Source organism: Scyliorhinus torazame, chromosome 1 (genome assembly GCF_047496885.1).
Source record: "Scyliorhinus torazame isolate Kashiwa2021f chromosome 1, sScyTor2.1, whole genome shotgun sequence".
Classification (NCBI taxonomy): Eukaryota; Metazoa; Chordata; class Chondrichthyes; order Carcharhiniformes; family Scyliorhinidae; genus Scyliorhinus; species Scyliorhinus torazame.
In genome coordinates, this window is record NC_092707.1 from 3,712,347 (window position 1) to 3,730,079 (window position 17,733).

The 17,733-nt window shown below is 55.6% G+C and overlaps 1 protein-coding gene across 4 annotated transcripts in view; it reads right to left on the bottom strand.

Moving 5' to 3' along the window:
• LOC140426618 (V-type proton ATPase 116 kDa subunit a 2-like) overlaps nucleotides 1–17,733 on the bottom strand; it is a 155,806-nt gene that overhangs the window by 97,344 nt on the left and 40,729 nt on the right. For all 4 annotated transcript variants that reach the window (XR_011948248.1, XM_072511843.1, XM_072511769.1 and 1 more), the window contains exon 2: nucleotides 13,338–13,416. Coding sequence is in view for 3 of the 4 variants with exons in the window: in XM_072511843.1 (XP_072367944.1) it covers nucleotides 13,338–13,416 (79 nt within the window). In the remaining variant the exon portion in view is untranslated. The remainder of the gene's footprint in view (nucleotides 1–13,337; nucleotides 13,417–17,733) is intronic.

Consider the following 17,733-nt stretch of genomic DNA (forward strand, 5'->3'; position numbering starts at 1 on the left):
AAAAGGAGAGGAAAGTGGCCGGATTGCGGTGGATCCTTTAGAGCAGCGGCAAGGAAGGCAAGCAAAAACCAAGATGGCGTCGGAAGGTGGCAGTTTAATATGGGGCCCTGAACAACAAGAGTTTTTGAAACGCTGCGTGGAAGAGCTTAAAAAGGAGATGAAGAAGGAGCTGTTGGCCCCGATATTACAGGCGATTGAAGGGCTAAAAGATGAGCAAAAGACCCAGGAGCGGGAGCTTCGGGTCGTGAAGGCAAAGGCTGCCGAGAACGAGGACGATATACAGGGCCTGGTGGTGAAGACGGAGATGCACGAGGCACACCATAAACGATGTGTGGAAAGGCTGGAGGTGCTGGAGAATAATGCGAGGAGGAAGAATTTAAGGATTCTTGGTCTTCCTGAAGGTGCAGAAGGGGCGGACGTCGGGGCATATGTGAGCACGATGCTGCACTCGTTAATGGGAGCGGAGGCCCCGGCGGGTCCGTTGGAGGTGGAGGAAGCATACCGAGTGATGGCGCGAGGACCGAGAGCAGGAGAAATTCCCAGAGCCATAGTGGTGAGATTCCTCCGTTTTAAGGACAGAGAGATGGTCCTAAGATGGGCAAAGAAAACTCGGAGCAGTAGGTGGGAGAACGCGGTGATCCGCGTTTATCAAGGCTGGAGTGCGGAGGTGGCGAGAAGGAGGGCGAGCTTTAATCGGGCCAAGGCGGTGCTTCATAAAAAGATGATAAAATTCGGAATGCTGCAACCGGCAAGACTGTGGGTCACATACCAAGGGAGGCACCACTACTTTGAGACGGCGGATGAAGCGTGGACTTTTATCGTGGAAGAAAAGTTGGAATGAGCGGGTTATTGAAAAAGAACGTTTGAAACAAAGTGGTGGGGCGAGTATGGGGGGCGAAGAGGGGGGTAAAAAGGGGGGAAAGAGGAGTTTTATGTTATTAATCCTGCGATGTGGTAACTTTTCTCTCTTCCACAGGTGGTGATGGGGGGAGGAAAGGAGGTGGAGGAGATGGGGCGTTGGCCATTGGGGGCGGGGCCAAGGGGGAAGCGCGGGCTTGGTTCCCGTGCTATGATAATCACGGCGGGAATAGGGAAGCAGGAAGGAGGGGGCGTCGCACGGTGCGAGCCGAGGTCACGGGGGGAAGCCGAGGTCGGCCAGAGTTTGCTGACTTCTGGGAGCAACATGGGGGGTGTAACTACGCTAGTGGGGGATCTAGCAGGGGGGATGGGAGGGGGGAATTATTGGGTTGCTGCTGCTGGGGAGAGGGGGGAGCTGGTAGGGGGTGGGGTGGGAGAGGGGGGAGCTGGTAGGGGGTAGGGTGGGAGAGGGGGGAGCTGGTAGGGGGTGGGGTGGGCGGGGGGGCACCGCCTGGGGGGCACAGCTGCGTGGGAACCGGGTGAGGAGCTGGAAAAAGGGGATGGCTAATCGACAAGGGGGGGGGGATAAAAAGCCCCCCAACCCGGCTGATCACGTGGAATGTGAGAGGGCTGAACGGGCCGATAAAGAGGGCACAGGTACTCGCACACCTAAAGAAACTTAAGGCAGATGTGGTTATGTTACAGGAGACGCATTTGAAACTGATAGACCAGGTTAGACTACGCAAAGGATGGGTGGGGCAGGTGTTTCATTCGGGGCTAGATGCGAAAAACAGGGGGATGGCTATATTAGTGGGGAAGCGGGTAATGTTTGAGGCAAAGACCATAATGGCGGATAGTGGGGGCAGATACGTGATGGTGAGTGGCAAATTACAGGGGGAGGCGGTGGTCTTAGTGAACGTATATGCCCCGAACTGGGATGATGCCAACTTTATGAGGCGCATGTTAGGACGTATCCCGGACCTAGAGGTGGAGAAGTTGGTAATGGGTGAAGATTTTAACACGGTGCTGGAACCAGGACTGGACAGATCGAGGTCCAGGACTGGAAGGAGGCCGGCAGCAGCCAAGGTGCTTAAAGACTTTATGGAGCAGATGGGAGGAGTAGACCCATGGAGATTTAGTAGACCTAGGAGTAAGGAGTTTTCGTTTTTCTCCTATGTCCACAAAGTTTATTCGCGAATAGACTTTTTTGTTTTGGGAAGGGCGTTGATCCCGAAGGTGAGGGGGACGGAGTATATGGCTATAGCTATCTCGGATCACGCTCCACATTGGGTGGACTTGGAGATAGGGGAGGAAAAAGAACGGCGTCCACCCTGGAGAATGGACATGGGACTAATGTCGGATGAGGGGGTGTGTCTAAGGGTGAGGGGGTGCATTGAAAAGTACTTGGAACTCAATGATAATGGGAAGGTCCAGGTGGGAGTGGTCTGGGAGGCACTGAAGGCAGTGGTTAGAGGGGAGCTGATATCAATCAGGGCACATAAAGGAAAGCAGGAGAGTAGGGAACGGGAGCGGTTGCTGCAAGAACCTCTGAGGGTGGACAGGCAATGTACGGAGGCACCGGAGGAGGGACTGTACAGGGAAAGGCAAAGGCTACACGTAGAATTTGATTTGCTGACTACGGGTACTGCAGAGGCACAGTGGAGGAAGGCACAGGGTGTACAATACGAATATGGGGAGAAGGCGAGCAGGTTGCTGGCCCACCAATTGAGGAAAAGGGGAGCAGCGAGGGAAATAGGGGGAGTGAGGGATGAGGAGGGAGAGATGGAGCGGGGAGCAGAGAGAGTGAATGGAGTGTTCAAGGCATTCTGTGAAAGATTATATGAAGCTCAGCCCCCAGATGGGAAGGAGAGAATGATGTGTTTTCTGGACCAGCTGGAATTTCCTAAGGTGGAGGAGCAGGAGAGGGTGGGACTGGGAGCACAGATCGAAATGGAGGAAGTAGTGAAAGGAATTAGGAGCATGCAGGCGGGGAAGGCTCCGGGACCGGATGGATTCCCAGTTGAATTTTACAGGAAATATGTGGACTTGCTCGCCCCGCTACTGATGAGAACCTTTAATGAGGCGAGGGAAAGGGGACAGCTGCCCCCGACTATGTCAGAGGCAACGATATCGCTTCTCCTAAAGAAAGAAAAAGACCCGCTGCAATGCGGGTCCTATAGACCTATTTCCCTCCTGAATGTAGACGCTAAGATTCTGGCCAACGTAATGGCAATGAGGATAGAGGATTGTGTCCCGGGGGTGGTCCATGAGGACCAAACTGGGTTTGTGAAGGGGAGACAGCTGAATACGAATATACGGAGGCTGCTAGGGGTAATGATGATGCCCCCACCAGAGGGGGAAGCGGAGATAGTGGTGGCGATGGATGCCGAGAAAGCATTTGATAGAGTGGAGTGGGATTATTTGTGGGAGGTGTTGAGAAGATTTGGCTTTGGAGATGAGTATATTAGATGGGTACAGCTGCTGTATAGGGCCCCGATGGCAAGCGTGGTCACGAATGGACGGGGGTCTGCATATTTTCGGCTCCATAGAGGGACGAGGCAGGGATGTCCTCTGTCCCCATTATTGTTTGCACTGGCAATTGAGCCCCTGGCAATAGCACTGAGGGGTTCCAGGAAGTGGAGGGGAGTACTCAGGGGGGGAGAAGAACACCGGGTATCTCTGTATGCGGACCATTTGTTGTTGTATGTGGCGGACCCGGCGGTGGGGATGCCAGAGATAATGCGGATACTTGGGGAGTTTGGAAAATTTTCAGGATATAAACTGAACATGGGGAAAAGTGAGTTGTTTGTGGTGCATCCAGGGGGGCAGAGCAGAGAAATAGAGGACTTACCGCTGAGGAAGGTAACAAGGGACTTTCGCTACTTGGGGATCCAGATAGCCAAGAATTGGGGTACATTGCATAGGTTAAATTTAACGCGGTTGGTGGAACAGATGGAGGAGGACTTCAAGAGACGGGACATGGTATCCCTGTCACTGGCAGGGAGGGTGCAGGCGGTTAAAATGGTGGTCCTCCCGAGATTCCTTTTTGTGTTTCAGTGCCTCCCGGTGGTGATCACGAAGGCTTTTTTCCAAAAGGATTGAGAAGAATATCATGAGTTTTGTGTGGGCCGGGAAGACCCCGAGAGTGAGGAGGGGATTTTTGCAGTGTAGTAAGGATAGGGGGGGCTGGCACTACCGAGCCTAAGTGAGTACTATTGGGCCGCCAATATCTCAATGGTATGCAAGTGGATGGGAGAAGAGGAGGGAGCGGCGTGGAGGAGATTGGAGAGGGCGTCCTGCAGGGGGACTAGCCTACAAGCTATGGTGACGGCGCCGTTGCCATTCTCACCGAAGAAATACACCACAAGCCCGGTGGTGGTGGCTACTCTGAAAATCTGGGGGCAGTGGAGACGGCATAGGGGTAAGACGGGAGCCTCGGGGTGGTCCCCGATAAGAAATAACCATAGGTTTGCTCCGGGGAGAATGGATGGGGGATTTGGAACATGGCAAAGAGCAGGAGTAACACAATTGAGAGATCTGTTTGCAGATGGGACGTTTGCAAGTCTGGGAACGCTGACCGAAAAATATGGGTTGCCCCAAGGGAATGCATTCCGGTATATGCAACTCAGGGCTTTTGCGAGGCAACAGGTGAGGAAATTCCCGCAGCTCCCGACGCAGGAGGTGCAGGACAGAGTGATCTCAAAGACATGGGTGGGGGACGGTAAGGTATCAGATATATATAGGGAAATGAGGGACGAGGGGGAGATTATGGTAGATGAGCTGAAAAGGAAATGGGAAGAGGAGCTGGGGGAGGAGATTGAGGAGGGGCTGTGGGCTGATGCCCCAAGTAGGGTAAACTCATCGTCCTCGTGTGCCAGGCTAAGCCTGATACAATTTAAGGTGTTACACAGGGCGCATATGACTGGAGCACGGCTCAGTAAATTTTTTGGAGTAGAGGATAGGTGTGCGAGATGCTCGAGAAGCCCAGCGAATTACACCCACATGTTCTGGTCATGTACGGCACTACAGGGGTTTGGGTGGGGGTGACAAAGGTGCTTTCGAAGGTGGTGGCGGTCCAGGTCGAACCAAGCTGGGGGTTGGCTATATTCGGGGTTGCAGAGGAGCCGGGAGTGCAGGAGGCGAAAGAGGCTGATGTTTTGGCCTTTGCGTCCCTAGTAGCCCGGCGCAGGATACTGTTGATGTGGAAGGAAGCCAAGCCCCCGGGTGTGGAGACCTGGATAAATGACATGGCAGGGTTTATAAAGTTGGAACGGATTAAGTTCGTCCTAAGGGGATCGGCTCAAGGGTTCACCAGGCGGTGGCAACCGTTTGTCGAATACCTCACAGAAAGATAGAGGGAATGGAAAAGAAGAAGACAGCAGCAGCAACCCGGGGGGGGGGGGGGACCAGAAGGACTCTCAGGGATGTTAGTGTACATGTATAATATGTATAGGTTGTTGTTATAGGTAATTGTATATTGGACTGTTGAATTGTATTTTGAGAGTATTTATTTGGGACAAGGCAGTTGCCACTTAGTTTTGTTTTTTAATTTTGATGTTGTTTATATATTATTTATTTCTTGCTTAAAACTGGCCATTGTTATTTATATTGTTATATTACTGTGTAAAGGATACACAATGTACTGTCATGGTTGGCCAAAAATTTTGAATAAAATATATATATTTTTTAAAAACAAACAAACAAACGTCAGTCTTACAGAAGCAGCGGGTGAATCGTGTACTTATTTTATCACCATGACAGCATCGATAAGGGAACAGGCACGTGCTCAAATTAAATAGGAACCAGAGACATCTTCAGGGTCCCTCCTCTTAACTCTAACCAGAACCAATCAATTCTCGACACACTGTAGGATGTTAAACCGCAAACAATCTGTGTAAACAAAAACAGAAAATACCGGACAATCTCAGCAGGTCTGACAGCATCTGTGGAGAGAGAGGGGAGCTGACGTTTCCAGTCTGGATGAGTCTGACAAAGCAGCTTTGACAAAGAGTCATCCAGGCTCAAAACGTCCGCTCCCCTCTCTCTCCACAGACGGTCAGGCCTGCTGAGATTGTCCGGTATTTTCTGTTTTTGTTTCAGATTCTAGCATCCGCAGCAATTTGCTTTCATTTAGTCTGTTTAAACGATGGATTCAATTCTGCCAAGATCTTCTTATACTTTGTTCCACCAAAATCTAAATGATTTGAAAAAGACTGAAAGGCAAAAATGCTCAGGTCATCGAAAAGGCTGCTTTTGAATCACAATGTGGCAACACAAGCTTGATGGGCGGAATGGCCTCCCTCTGAGCTGTTATCATTCTGGATGGGGGGGGGGCCTAAACCCCCTTCTTAAACATTGACTTCCTCCACCAGCAGTGCACAGTGGCCACAATATGTACCATCGACTCACACAGTAACTCCCTCAACAACATTCCATGGGAAGGTGTGACGGGTCGAAATCTGCATTGTTGGAGCAGACACTCGAGCGTTCAATGTTATAACAATCTTTATTGTCACAAGCAGGCTCACATTAACACTGCAATGAGGTTAGTGTGAAAAGCCCCTAGTCGTCACACTGCGGCGCCTGTTCGGGTACACAGAGAGAGAATTCAGAATGTCCAATTCACCGAACAGCACGTCTCGCGGGACTTGTGGGAGGAAACCGGAGCACCCGGAGGAAACCCACGCAGACACGGTGAGAACGTGCAGACTCCACTCAGACAGTGACCCAAGCCGGGAATCGAACCTGGGACCCTGGGGCTGTGAAGCGACAGTGCAAACCACTGTGCTACTGTGCCGCCCAATGTAGACACAAGTTCAGGAAAGCAGAAATTGCGCAGACAATAACCCTACTTCAGCAACAACAATCACTCAGTCATTGATGACGGAACTGCGGCTCCGAGTACACCGGCCAGACACAAATTCCGGTTTAAGTGGCCGATTGTCTGACAAAATAAAAGTGAAAAACTGGTAATTATATTTACATCCTGCCAGAACAGCCTGGCATTATTCTCAAAACTCACAAACTCGTAAACAGTGGTCTAAGACAGCTGGCTTGTAATGCAGAACAAGACCAGCAGCGTGGGTTCGATTCCCGTACCAGCCTCCCTGAACAGGCGCCGGAATGTGGCGACTAGGGGCTTTTCACAGTAACTTCATTGAAGCCTACTTGTGACAATGAGCGATTATTATTATATTAACCATTTATTTCCCTGCCTGACAAGAAAAATATAAGTTTCGAAAAAACACCTTTAAAGGGGCCGGTATTTGCGGAGTGATATTCAAAAGGCAGCTGGAGGCCCAGTTAATGCAGCAAAATTGAATACCTGTGCGCCAGGTTTCATTCGCATCTGTTCTAGATTTCAAAGAGAGGGAGACATGAACCCAATTATTGCTTTTTAAATATCAGGTTGCCGGCAGGGTTAGTACCCGTACTCCTCCCAACCCCATCACTCAGTTGAAAATGAAATGAAATGAAAATCGCTTATTGTCACGAGTAGGCTTCAATGAAGTTACTGTGAAAAGCCCCTAGTCGCCACATTCCGGCGCCTGTTCAGGGAGGCTGGTACGGGAATTGAACAGTGCTGCTGGCCTGCCTCGGTCTGCTTTCAAAGCCAGCGATTTAGTCCTGTGTAACACAGCTTTGTGCAAACTTTCCATTCGGGGGCCACATTCACTTATTATTCTCACTCAAAGGGCCAAAGAACAAATTTCAGAAAGATGAAGTTTGGCACAGCAAGGAATTGAATAATTTAAAAAATTTCAGGCTTTAAGGAATAAAACAGCTGCTGAGCAAAAGTTCAGCAATGTCAGTGCAATAAATTAAGTTCCAAAAGAATAAATAATAAAAAATGACCAGAATAGGAGAGTGTGAATGTGGGTTGGGAGTCTGAGTGTGTGTGTGTGTGTGTGAGACAATGAGAGTGAATGGGAAACTTTAGACTGGGCACGCAAGGCAGACTCGCTCTCCCCCACATGGCAACGCCACCGCTCTCCCCCACACGCACACGCCACCGCTCTCCCCCACATGGCAACGCCACCGCTCTCCCCCACACGCACACGCCACCGCTCTCCCCCACACGCACACGCCACCGCTCTCCCCCACACGCACACGCCACCGCTCTCCCCCACACGCACACGCCACCGCTCTCCCCCACACGCACACGCCACCGCTCTCCCCACACGCACACGCCACCGCTCTCCCCCACACGCACACGCCACCGCTCTCCCCCACACGCACACGCCACCGCTCTCCCCCACACGCACACGCCACCGCTCTCCCCCACATGGCAACGCCACCGCTCTCCCCCACACGCACACGCCACCGCTCTCCCCCACACGCACACGCCACCGCTCTCCCCCACACGCACACGCCACCGCTCTCCCCCACACGCACACGCCACCGCTCTCCCCCACACGCACACGCCACCGCTCTCCCCACACGCACACGCCACCGCTCTCCCCCACGCCCCACACGCCACCGCTCTCCCCCACGCCCCACACGCCACCGCTCTCCCCCACGCCCCACACGCCACCCACTCTCCCCCACGCCCCACACGCCACCCACTCTCCCCCACGCCCCACACGCCACCCACTCTCCCCCACGCCACCCACTCTGCCCCACGCCACCCACTCTGCCCCACGCCACCCACGCCACCCACTCTGCCCCACGCCCCACACGCACCCACTCTGCCCCACGCCCCACACGCACCCACTCTGCCCCACGCCCCCACTCTGCCCCACGCCCCACACGCACCCACTCTGCCCCACGCCCCACACGCACCCACTCTGCCCCACGCCCCACACGCACCCACTCTGCCCCACGCCCCACACGCACCCACTCTGCCCCACGCCCCACACGCACCCACTCTGCCCCACGCCCCACACGCACCCACTCTGCCCCACGCCTCACACGCACCCACTCTGCCCCACGCCCCACACGCACCCACTCTGCCCCACGCCCCACACGCACCCACTCTGCCCCACGCCCCACACGCACCCACTCTGCCCCACGCCTCACACGCACCCACTCTGCCCCACGCCCCACACGCACCCACTCTGCCCCACGCCCCACACGCCACCACTCTCCCCCACACACACGCCACCGTTCTCCCCCACACGCACACTCCACCGTTCTCCCCCACACGCAACCGTTCTCCCCCACACGCAACCGTTCTCCCCCACACGCACACGCCACCACTCTCCCCCACACGCACACGCCACCACTCTCCTCAACACGCACATGCCACCACTCTCCCCCACACGCCACCACTCTCCCCCACACGCACACTCCACCACTCTCCCCCACACGCACACTCCACCACTCTCCCCCACACGCACACGCCACCACTCTCCCCCACACGCACACTCCACCACTCTCCTCAACACGCACATGCCACCACTCTCCCCCACACACACGCCACCACTCTCCCCCACACACACGCCACCACTCTCCCCCACACACACGCCACCACTCTCCCCCACACACACGCCACCACTCTCCCCCACACACACGCCACCACTCTCCCCCACACACACGCCACCACTCTCCCCCACACACACGCCACCACTCTCCCCCACACGCGCACGCCACCACTCTCCCCCACACGCGCACGCCACAGTTCTCCCCCACACATGCACGCCACCAGTCTCCCCCACACGCACACGCCACCGCTCTCCCCCACACGCGCACGCCACAGTTCTCCCCCACATACGCACGCCACCGCTCTCCCCCACATATGCACGCCACCATTCTCCCTCACCCGCACACGAACCCGCTCTGCCCCACACGCCACCGCTCTGCACCACATCCACACGCACCCACTCTGCCCCACACGCACCCACTCTGCCCCACACGCACCCACTCTGCCCCACACGCACCCTCCACCGTTCTCCCCCACACGCAACCGTTCTCCCCCACACGCAACCGTTCTCCCCCACACGCACACGCCACCACTCTCCCCCACACGCACGCCACCTTTCTCCTCCACACGCACACGCCACCACTCTCCTCAACACGCACATGCCACCACTCTCCCCCACACGCCACCACTCTCCCCCACACGCACACGCCACCACTCTCCCCCACACGCACACTCCACCACTCTCCCCCACACGCACACTCCACCACTCTCCCCCACACGCACACGCCACCACTCTCCTCAACACGCACATGCCACCACTCTCCCCCACACGCCACCACTCTCCTCAACACGCACATGCCACCACTCTCCCCCACACGCCACCACTCTCCCCCACACGCACACGCCACCACTCTCCCCCACACGCACACTCCACCACTCTCCCCCACACGCACACGCCACCACTCTCCCCCACACACACGCCACCACTCTCCCCCACACACACGCCACCACTCTCCCCCACACACACGCCACCACTCTCCCCCACACACACGCCACCACTCTCCCCCACACACACGCCACCACTCTCCCCCACACACACGCCACCACTCTCCCCCACACACACGCCACCACTCTCCCCCACACACACGCCACCACTCTCCCCCACACACACGCCACCACTCTCCCCCACACACACGCCACCACTCTCCCCCACACACACGCCACCACTCTCCCCCACACGCGCACGCCACCACTCTCCCCCACACGCGCACGCCACCACTCTCCCCCACACGCGCACGCCACCACTCTCCCCCACACGCGCACGCCACAGTTCTCCCCCACACATGCACGCCACCAGTCTCCCCCACACGCGCACGCCACCGCTCTCCCCCACACGCGCACGCCACAGTTCTCCCCCACACATGCACGCCACCAGTCTCTCCCACACGCACACGCCACCGCTCTCCCCCACACGCGCACGCCACAGTTCTCCCCCACATACGCACGCCACCGCTCTCCCCCACATATGCACGCCACCATTCTCCCTCACCCGCACATGAACCCGCTCTGCCCCACACGCCACCGCTCTGCACCACATCCACACGCACCCACTCTGCCCCACACGCACCCACTCTGCCCCACACGCACCCACTCTGCCCCACACGCACCCACTCTGCCCCACACGCACCCTCCACCGTTCTCCCCCACACGCAACCGTTCTCCCCCACACGCAACCGTTCTCCCCCACACGCACACGCCACCACTCTCCCCCACACGCACGCCACCTTTCTCCCCCACACGCACACGCCACCACTCTCCTCAACACGCACATGCCACCACTCTCCCCCACACGCCACCACTCTCCCCCACCCGCACACTCCACCACTCTCCCCCACACGCACACTCCACCACTCTCCCCCACACGCACACTCCACCACTCTCCCCCACACGCACACGCCACCACTCTCCCCCACACACACGCCACCACTCTCCCCCACACACACGCCACCACTCTCCCCCACACACACGCCACCACTCTCCCCCACACACACGCCACCACTCTCCCCCACACACACGCCACCACTCTCCCCCACACACACGCCACCACTCTCCCCCACACACACGCCACCACTCTCCCCCACACACACGCCACCACTCTCCCCCACACACACGCCACCACTCTCCCCCACACACACGCCACCACTCTCCCCCACACACACGCCACCACTCTCCCCCACACGCGCACGCCACCACTCTCCCCCACACGCGCACGCCACCACTCTCCCCCACACGCGCACGCCACAGTTCTCCCCCACACATGCACGCCACCAGTCTCCCCCACACGCGCACGCCACCGCTCTCCCCCACACGCGCACGCCACAGTTCTCCCCCACATACGCACGCCACCGCTCTCCCCCACATATGCACGCCACCATTCTCCCTCACCCGCACACGAACCCGCTCTGCCCCACACGCCACCGCTCTGCACCACATCCACACGCACCCACTCTGCCCCACACGCACCCACTCTGCCCCACACGCACCCACTCTGCCCCACACGCACCCACTCTGCCCCACACGCACCCACTCTGCCCCACACGCACGCCACTGCTCTCCCCCACAGTCACCTGCTCGCACTCGCTCCCACATATACACACGCTTACTTAGTCCCTCTTGCACACTCCCTCTGGTGCCCTGGCCCCCTCTGCGCCCCCCCCTTCCCAATGCCCTTGCCCTGGCCCTGGCCCCCTCTGCCCCCACACGCACACTCCCCTGCCCCCACACGCACACTCCCCTGCCCCCACACGCACACTCCCCTGCCCCCACACGCACACTCCCCTGCCCCCACACGCACACTCCCCTGCCCCCACACGCACACTCCCCTGCCCCCACACGCACACTCCCCTGCCCCCACACGCACACTCCCCTGCCCCCACACGCACACTCCCCTGCCCCCACACGCACACTCCCCTGCCCCCACACGCACACTCCCCTGCCCCCACACGCACACTCCCCTGCCCCCACACGCACACTCCCCTGCCCCCACACGCACACTCCCCTGCCCCCACACGCACACTCCCCTGCCCCCACACGCACACTCCCCTGCCCCCACACGCACACTCCCCTGCCCCCACACGCACACTCCCCTGCCCCCACACGCACACTCCCCTGCCCCCACACGCACACTCCCCTGCCCCCACACGCACACTCCCCTGCCCCCACACGCACACTCCCCTGCCCCCACACGCACACTCCCCTGCCCCCACACGCACACTCCCCTGCCCCCACACGCACACTCCCCTGCCCCCACACGCACACTCCCCTGCCCCCACACGCACACTCCCCTGCCCCCACACGCACACTCCCCTGCCCCCACACGCACACTCCCCTGCCCCCACACGCACACTCCCCTGCCCCCACACGCACACTCCCCTGCCCCCACACGCACACTCCCCTGCCCCCACACGCACACTCCCCTGCCCCCACACGCACACTCCCCTGCCCCCACACGCACACTCCCCTGCCCCCACACGCACACTCCCCTGCCCCCACACGCACACTCCCCTGCCCCCACACGCACACTCCCCTGCCCCCACACGCACACTCCCCTGCCCCCACACGCACACTCCCCTGCCCCCACACGCACACTACCCTGCCCCCACACGCACACTCCCCTGCCCCCACACGCACACTCCCCTGCCCCCACACGCACACTCCCCTGCCCCCACACGCACACACACCTCTAAACTCCCACATATTCACAGCAGCACCATCTCTTCCCTAAATCTGCCAAGACATTTCCCTCCCCGGGCCCAACTTGACCTCGCCCCTCCCCGGGTTACAGCCGAGCTGTTGTTTCCCTTCCCCGGGACCAGCAGCCGGGGGGCTCACTCGCCAATGCTGCCCCTCCCCTCAAATCCTGTTGCTCTCACAGTCCACCGATCAGAAGCTGAGGCCTGTGATTGGAGGAGCAGCTGCAAGAATCCCTGTTCACTGCAACCCACCTGTGGGACAGGAGTTTGAGAACTGGAGCTGGGGGCTGTACAGACGGACCGAACATCGGCCAAGCCTGAATCAGCATCATCTGGAAATAGAAATCAATCTGCTCGTGACCTACCCAGAGTTTTCTCCATCTCTTCACACCTCCTCATCTCACTGACAAATTTACGTTGAAAGGTTGTAACGTTCGGATTGAGCTGAAGCAGAAATGGATATTAAATTAGTTGCATTAGCAGAATAAAGTCCAGTGTAAGCATTCAAAATTCCATCACTTACAAAACTGTACAATAATTAACTTCATTAAATCATAATTTGCGAATAAAATACCCATTTGTTATCACTTGGCTTGTTAAATGGGTGTTAATGGGCCTGTCCTCTTGAAAGTGAACTTTCGGAAAGCTACGGGTTCTGGTGGAGTCCCTGGTCGCGAACTCAGGCCATGCGCGCACCAACAGGTGGGTATGTTCGCGGACATCATCACCTGTCCCTACTCCGTTCCAAGGTTCCCATCTGCTTCAAGAAGCCCACCATCATACCGGTGCCAAGGAAGAACCAGGCAACGTGCCTCAATGACTACCGTCCAGTGGCTCTGACATCTATCATTATGAAGTGCTTCCAGAGGTTGGTCTGGAGACATATCAATTCCATTCTCCCAGAACGCCTTGATCCACTGCAATTCGCATACCGCCGGAACCAGTCTACAGCAGACGCCATCTCCCTTGCCCTACACTCATCCCTGGAGCATCTCGACAAGGACTGCTACATCAGACTCCTATTTATTGACAACAGCTCCGCCTTCAACACCATAATCCCAGCCAAGCTCATATCAAAGCTTCAAAACCTAGGACTTGGCTCCCCAATCTGCAACTGGATCCTCGACTTTCTGACCCACAGACCACAATCAGTAAGAATGAACAACAACACCTCCTCCACAATAGTCCTCAATACCGGGGCCCGCAAGGCTGCGTACTTAGCCCCCTGCTCTACTCCCTGTACACACACGACTGTGTGGCAAACTCCGGCTCCAACTCCATCGAAATGTTTGCCGATGACACGACTGTAATAATAATAATAATCTTTATTGTCACAAGTAGGCTTACATTAATACTGCAATGAAGTTACTGTGAAAAGCCCCTAGTCACCACACATCGGTGCCTGTTCGGGTACACAGAGGGGGAATTCAGAATTGTGGGAGGAAACCGGAGCACCCGGAGGAAACCCACGCAGAAACGGGGAGAACGTGCAGACTCCGCGCAGACAGTGACCCAAGCCGGGAATCAAACCTGGGACTGAGGCGCTGTGAAGCAACAGTGCTAACCACTGTGATACGGTGCAGCCCTATGGTGGGTCGGACCTCAAACAACGATGAGTTAGAATACAGGAAGGGATAGAGAACCCAGTGGAGTGGTGTAACGACAACAATCTATCCCTCAACGTCAGCAAAACTAAGGAGCTGGTCATTGAAGCAAGTACTGTACATACCCCTGTCTGCATCAACGGGGCCGAGGTGGAGATGGTTCACAGCTTCAAATTCCTAGGGGTGCACATCACCAACAATCTGTCTTGGGCCACACACGTCGTCGTTACGACCAAGAAAGCACAACAGCGCCTATACTTCCTCAGGAAACTAAGGAAATTCAGCATGTCCACATTGACTCTTACCAACTTTTATAGATGCACCATAGAAAGCATCCTATCGGGCTGCATCACAGCCTGGTATGGCAATTGCTCAGCCCAAGACCGTGGGCAGCACGGTAGCATTGTGGATAGCAAAATTGCTTCACAGCTCCAGGGTCCCAGGTTCGATTCCGGCTTGGGTCACTGTCTGTGCGGAGTCTGCACGTTCTCCCCGTGTCTGCGTGGGTTTCCTCCGGGTGCTCCGGTTTCCTCCCACAGTCCAAAGATGTGCAGGTTAGGTGGATTGGCCATGATAGATTGCCCTTAATATTCCAAATTGCCCTTAATGTTGGGTGGGGTTACTGGGTTATGGGGATAGGGTGGAGGTGTTGACTTTGGGTAGGGTGCTCTTTCCAAGAGCTGGCGCAGACCCAATGGGCCAAATGGCCTCCTTCTGCACTGTAAATTCTATGAAAAGACAGCCCAGTCCATCACACAAACCTGCCTCCCATCCATTGACTCCATCTACACCTCCCGCTGCCTGGGGAAAGCGGGCAGCATAATCAAAGACCCCTCCCACCCGGCTTACTCACTCTTCCAACTTCTTCCATCGAGCAGGAGATACAAAAGTCTGAGAACACGCACGAACAGACTCAAAAACAGCTTCTTCCCCACTGTCACCAGACTCCTGAATGACCCACTTATGGACTGAACTGATCTCTTCACACATCTTCTCTACTGAGTAGTACTGCACTCCTGTATGCTTCACCCGATGCCTGTGTCTATGTATTTACATTGTGTATTTATTGTATGTCCTAGGTTTTGTTTCATGTATGCAAAGTTGCCACCCAGGTTGATAGGGTTGTTAAGAAGGCGTATGGTGTGCTGGCTTTCATTAACAGGGGGATTGAGTTTAAGAGCCGCGAGGTTTTGCTGCAGCTTTATAAAACCCTGGTTAGACCACACTTGGAATATTGTGTCCAGTTCTGGTCGTCTCATAGGAAGGATGTGGATGCTTTGGAGAGGGCACAGAGGAGATTTACCAGGATGCTGCCTAGACTGGAGGGCATGTCTTATGAAGAAAGATTGAGGGAGCTAGGGCTTTTCTCACTGGAGCGAAAAAGGCAGAGAGGTAACTTGATAGAGGTGTACAAGGTGATGAGAGGCATGGATAGAGTGGATAGCCAGAGACTTTTCCCCACGGTGGAAATGGCTGTCACGAGGGAACATAATTTTAAGGTGATTGGAGGAAGGTATAGGGGAGATGTCAGAGGGGGGGGGGGTGACTGGAACTTGGTGCAGGAGCCAAGGTTGGACAGGTATGCAGTAGGTTAGCAGTATTACGGTGGCGGAGAGGATGCTAGATGGGGACTCTTCTTCCGAGGTAGTATTGGCTGAAGTTAGAAACAGGAAAGGAGAGGTCACCCTGTTGGGAGTTTTTTATAGGCCTCCTAATAGTTCTAGGGATGTAGAGGAAAGGATGGCGAAGATGATTCTGGATATGAGCGAAAGTAACAGGGTAGTTATTATGGGAGACTTTAACTTTCCAAATATTGACTGGAAAAGATATAGTTCGAGTACAATAGATGGGTCGTTTTTTGTACAGTGTGTGCAGGAGGGTTTCCTGAAACAATATGTTGACAGGCCAACAAGAGGCGAGGCCACGTTGGATTTGGTTTTGGGTAATGAACCAGGCCAGGTGTTGGATTTGGAGGTAGGAGAGCACTTTGGGGACAGTGACCACAATTCGGTGACGTTTACGTTAATGATGGAAAGGGATAAGTATACACCGCAGGGCAAGAGTTATAGCTGGGGGAAGGGCAATTATGATGCCATTAGACGTGACTTGGGGGGGATAAGGTGGAGAAGTAGGCTGCAAGTGTTGGGCACACTGGATAAGTGGGGCTTGTTCAAGGATCAGCTACTGCGTGTTCTTGATAAGTATGTACCGGTCAGACAGGGAGGAAGGCGTCGAGTGAGGGAACCGTGGTTTACCAGGGAAGTGGAATCTCTTGTTAAGAGGAAGAAGGAGGCCTATGTGAAGATGAAGTGTGAAGTTTCGGTTGGGGCGATGGATAGTTACAAGGTAGCGAGGAAGGATCTAAAGAGAGAGCTAAGACGAGCAAGGAGGGGATATGAGAAGTATTTGGCAGGAAGGATCAAGGAAAACCCAAAAGCTTTCTATAGGTATGTCAGGAATAAGCGAATGACTAGGGAAAGAGTAGGACCAGTCAAGGACAGGGATGGGAAATTGTGTGTGGAGTCTGAAGAGATAGGCGAGATACTAAATGAATATTTTTCGTCAGTATTCACTCAGGAAAAAGATAATGTTGTGGAGGAGAATGCTGAGCCCCAGGCTAATAGAATAGATGGCATTGAGGTACGTAGGGAAGAGGTGTTGGCAATTCTGGACAGGCTGAAAATAGATAAGTCCCCGGGACCTGATGGGATTTATCCTAGGATTCTATGGGAGGCCAGGGAAGAGATTGCTGGACCTTTGGCTTTGATTTTTATGTCATCATTGGCTACAGGAATAGTGCCAGAGGACTGGAGGACAGCAAATGTGGTCCCTTTGTTCAAAAAGGGGAGCAGAGACAACCCCGGCAACTATAGACCGGTGAGCCTCACGTCTGTAGTGGGTAAAGTCTTGGAGGGGATTATAAGGGACAAGATTTATAATCATCTAGATAGGAATGATATGATCAGGGATAGTCAGCATGGCTTTGTGAAGGGTAGGTCATGCCTCACAAACCTTATTGAGTTCTTTGAGAAGGTGACTGAACAGGTAGACGAGGGTAGAGCAGTTGATGTGGTGTATATGGATTTCAGCAAAGCGTTTGATAAGGTTCCCCACGGTAGGCTATTGCAGAAAATACGGAGGCTGGGGATTGAGGGTG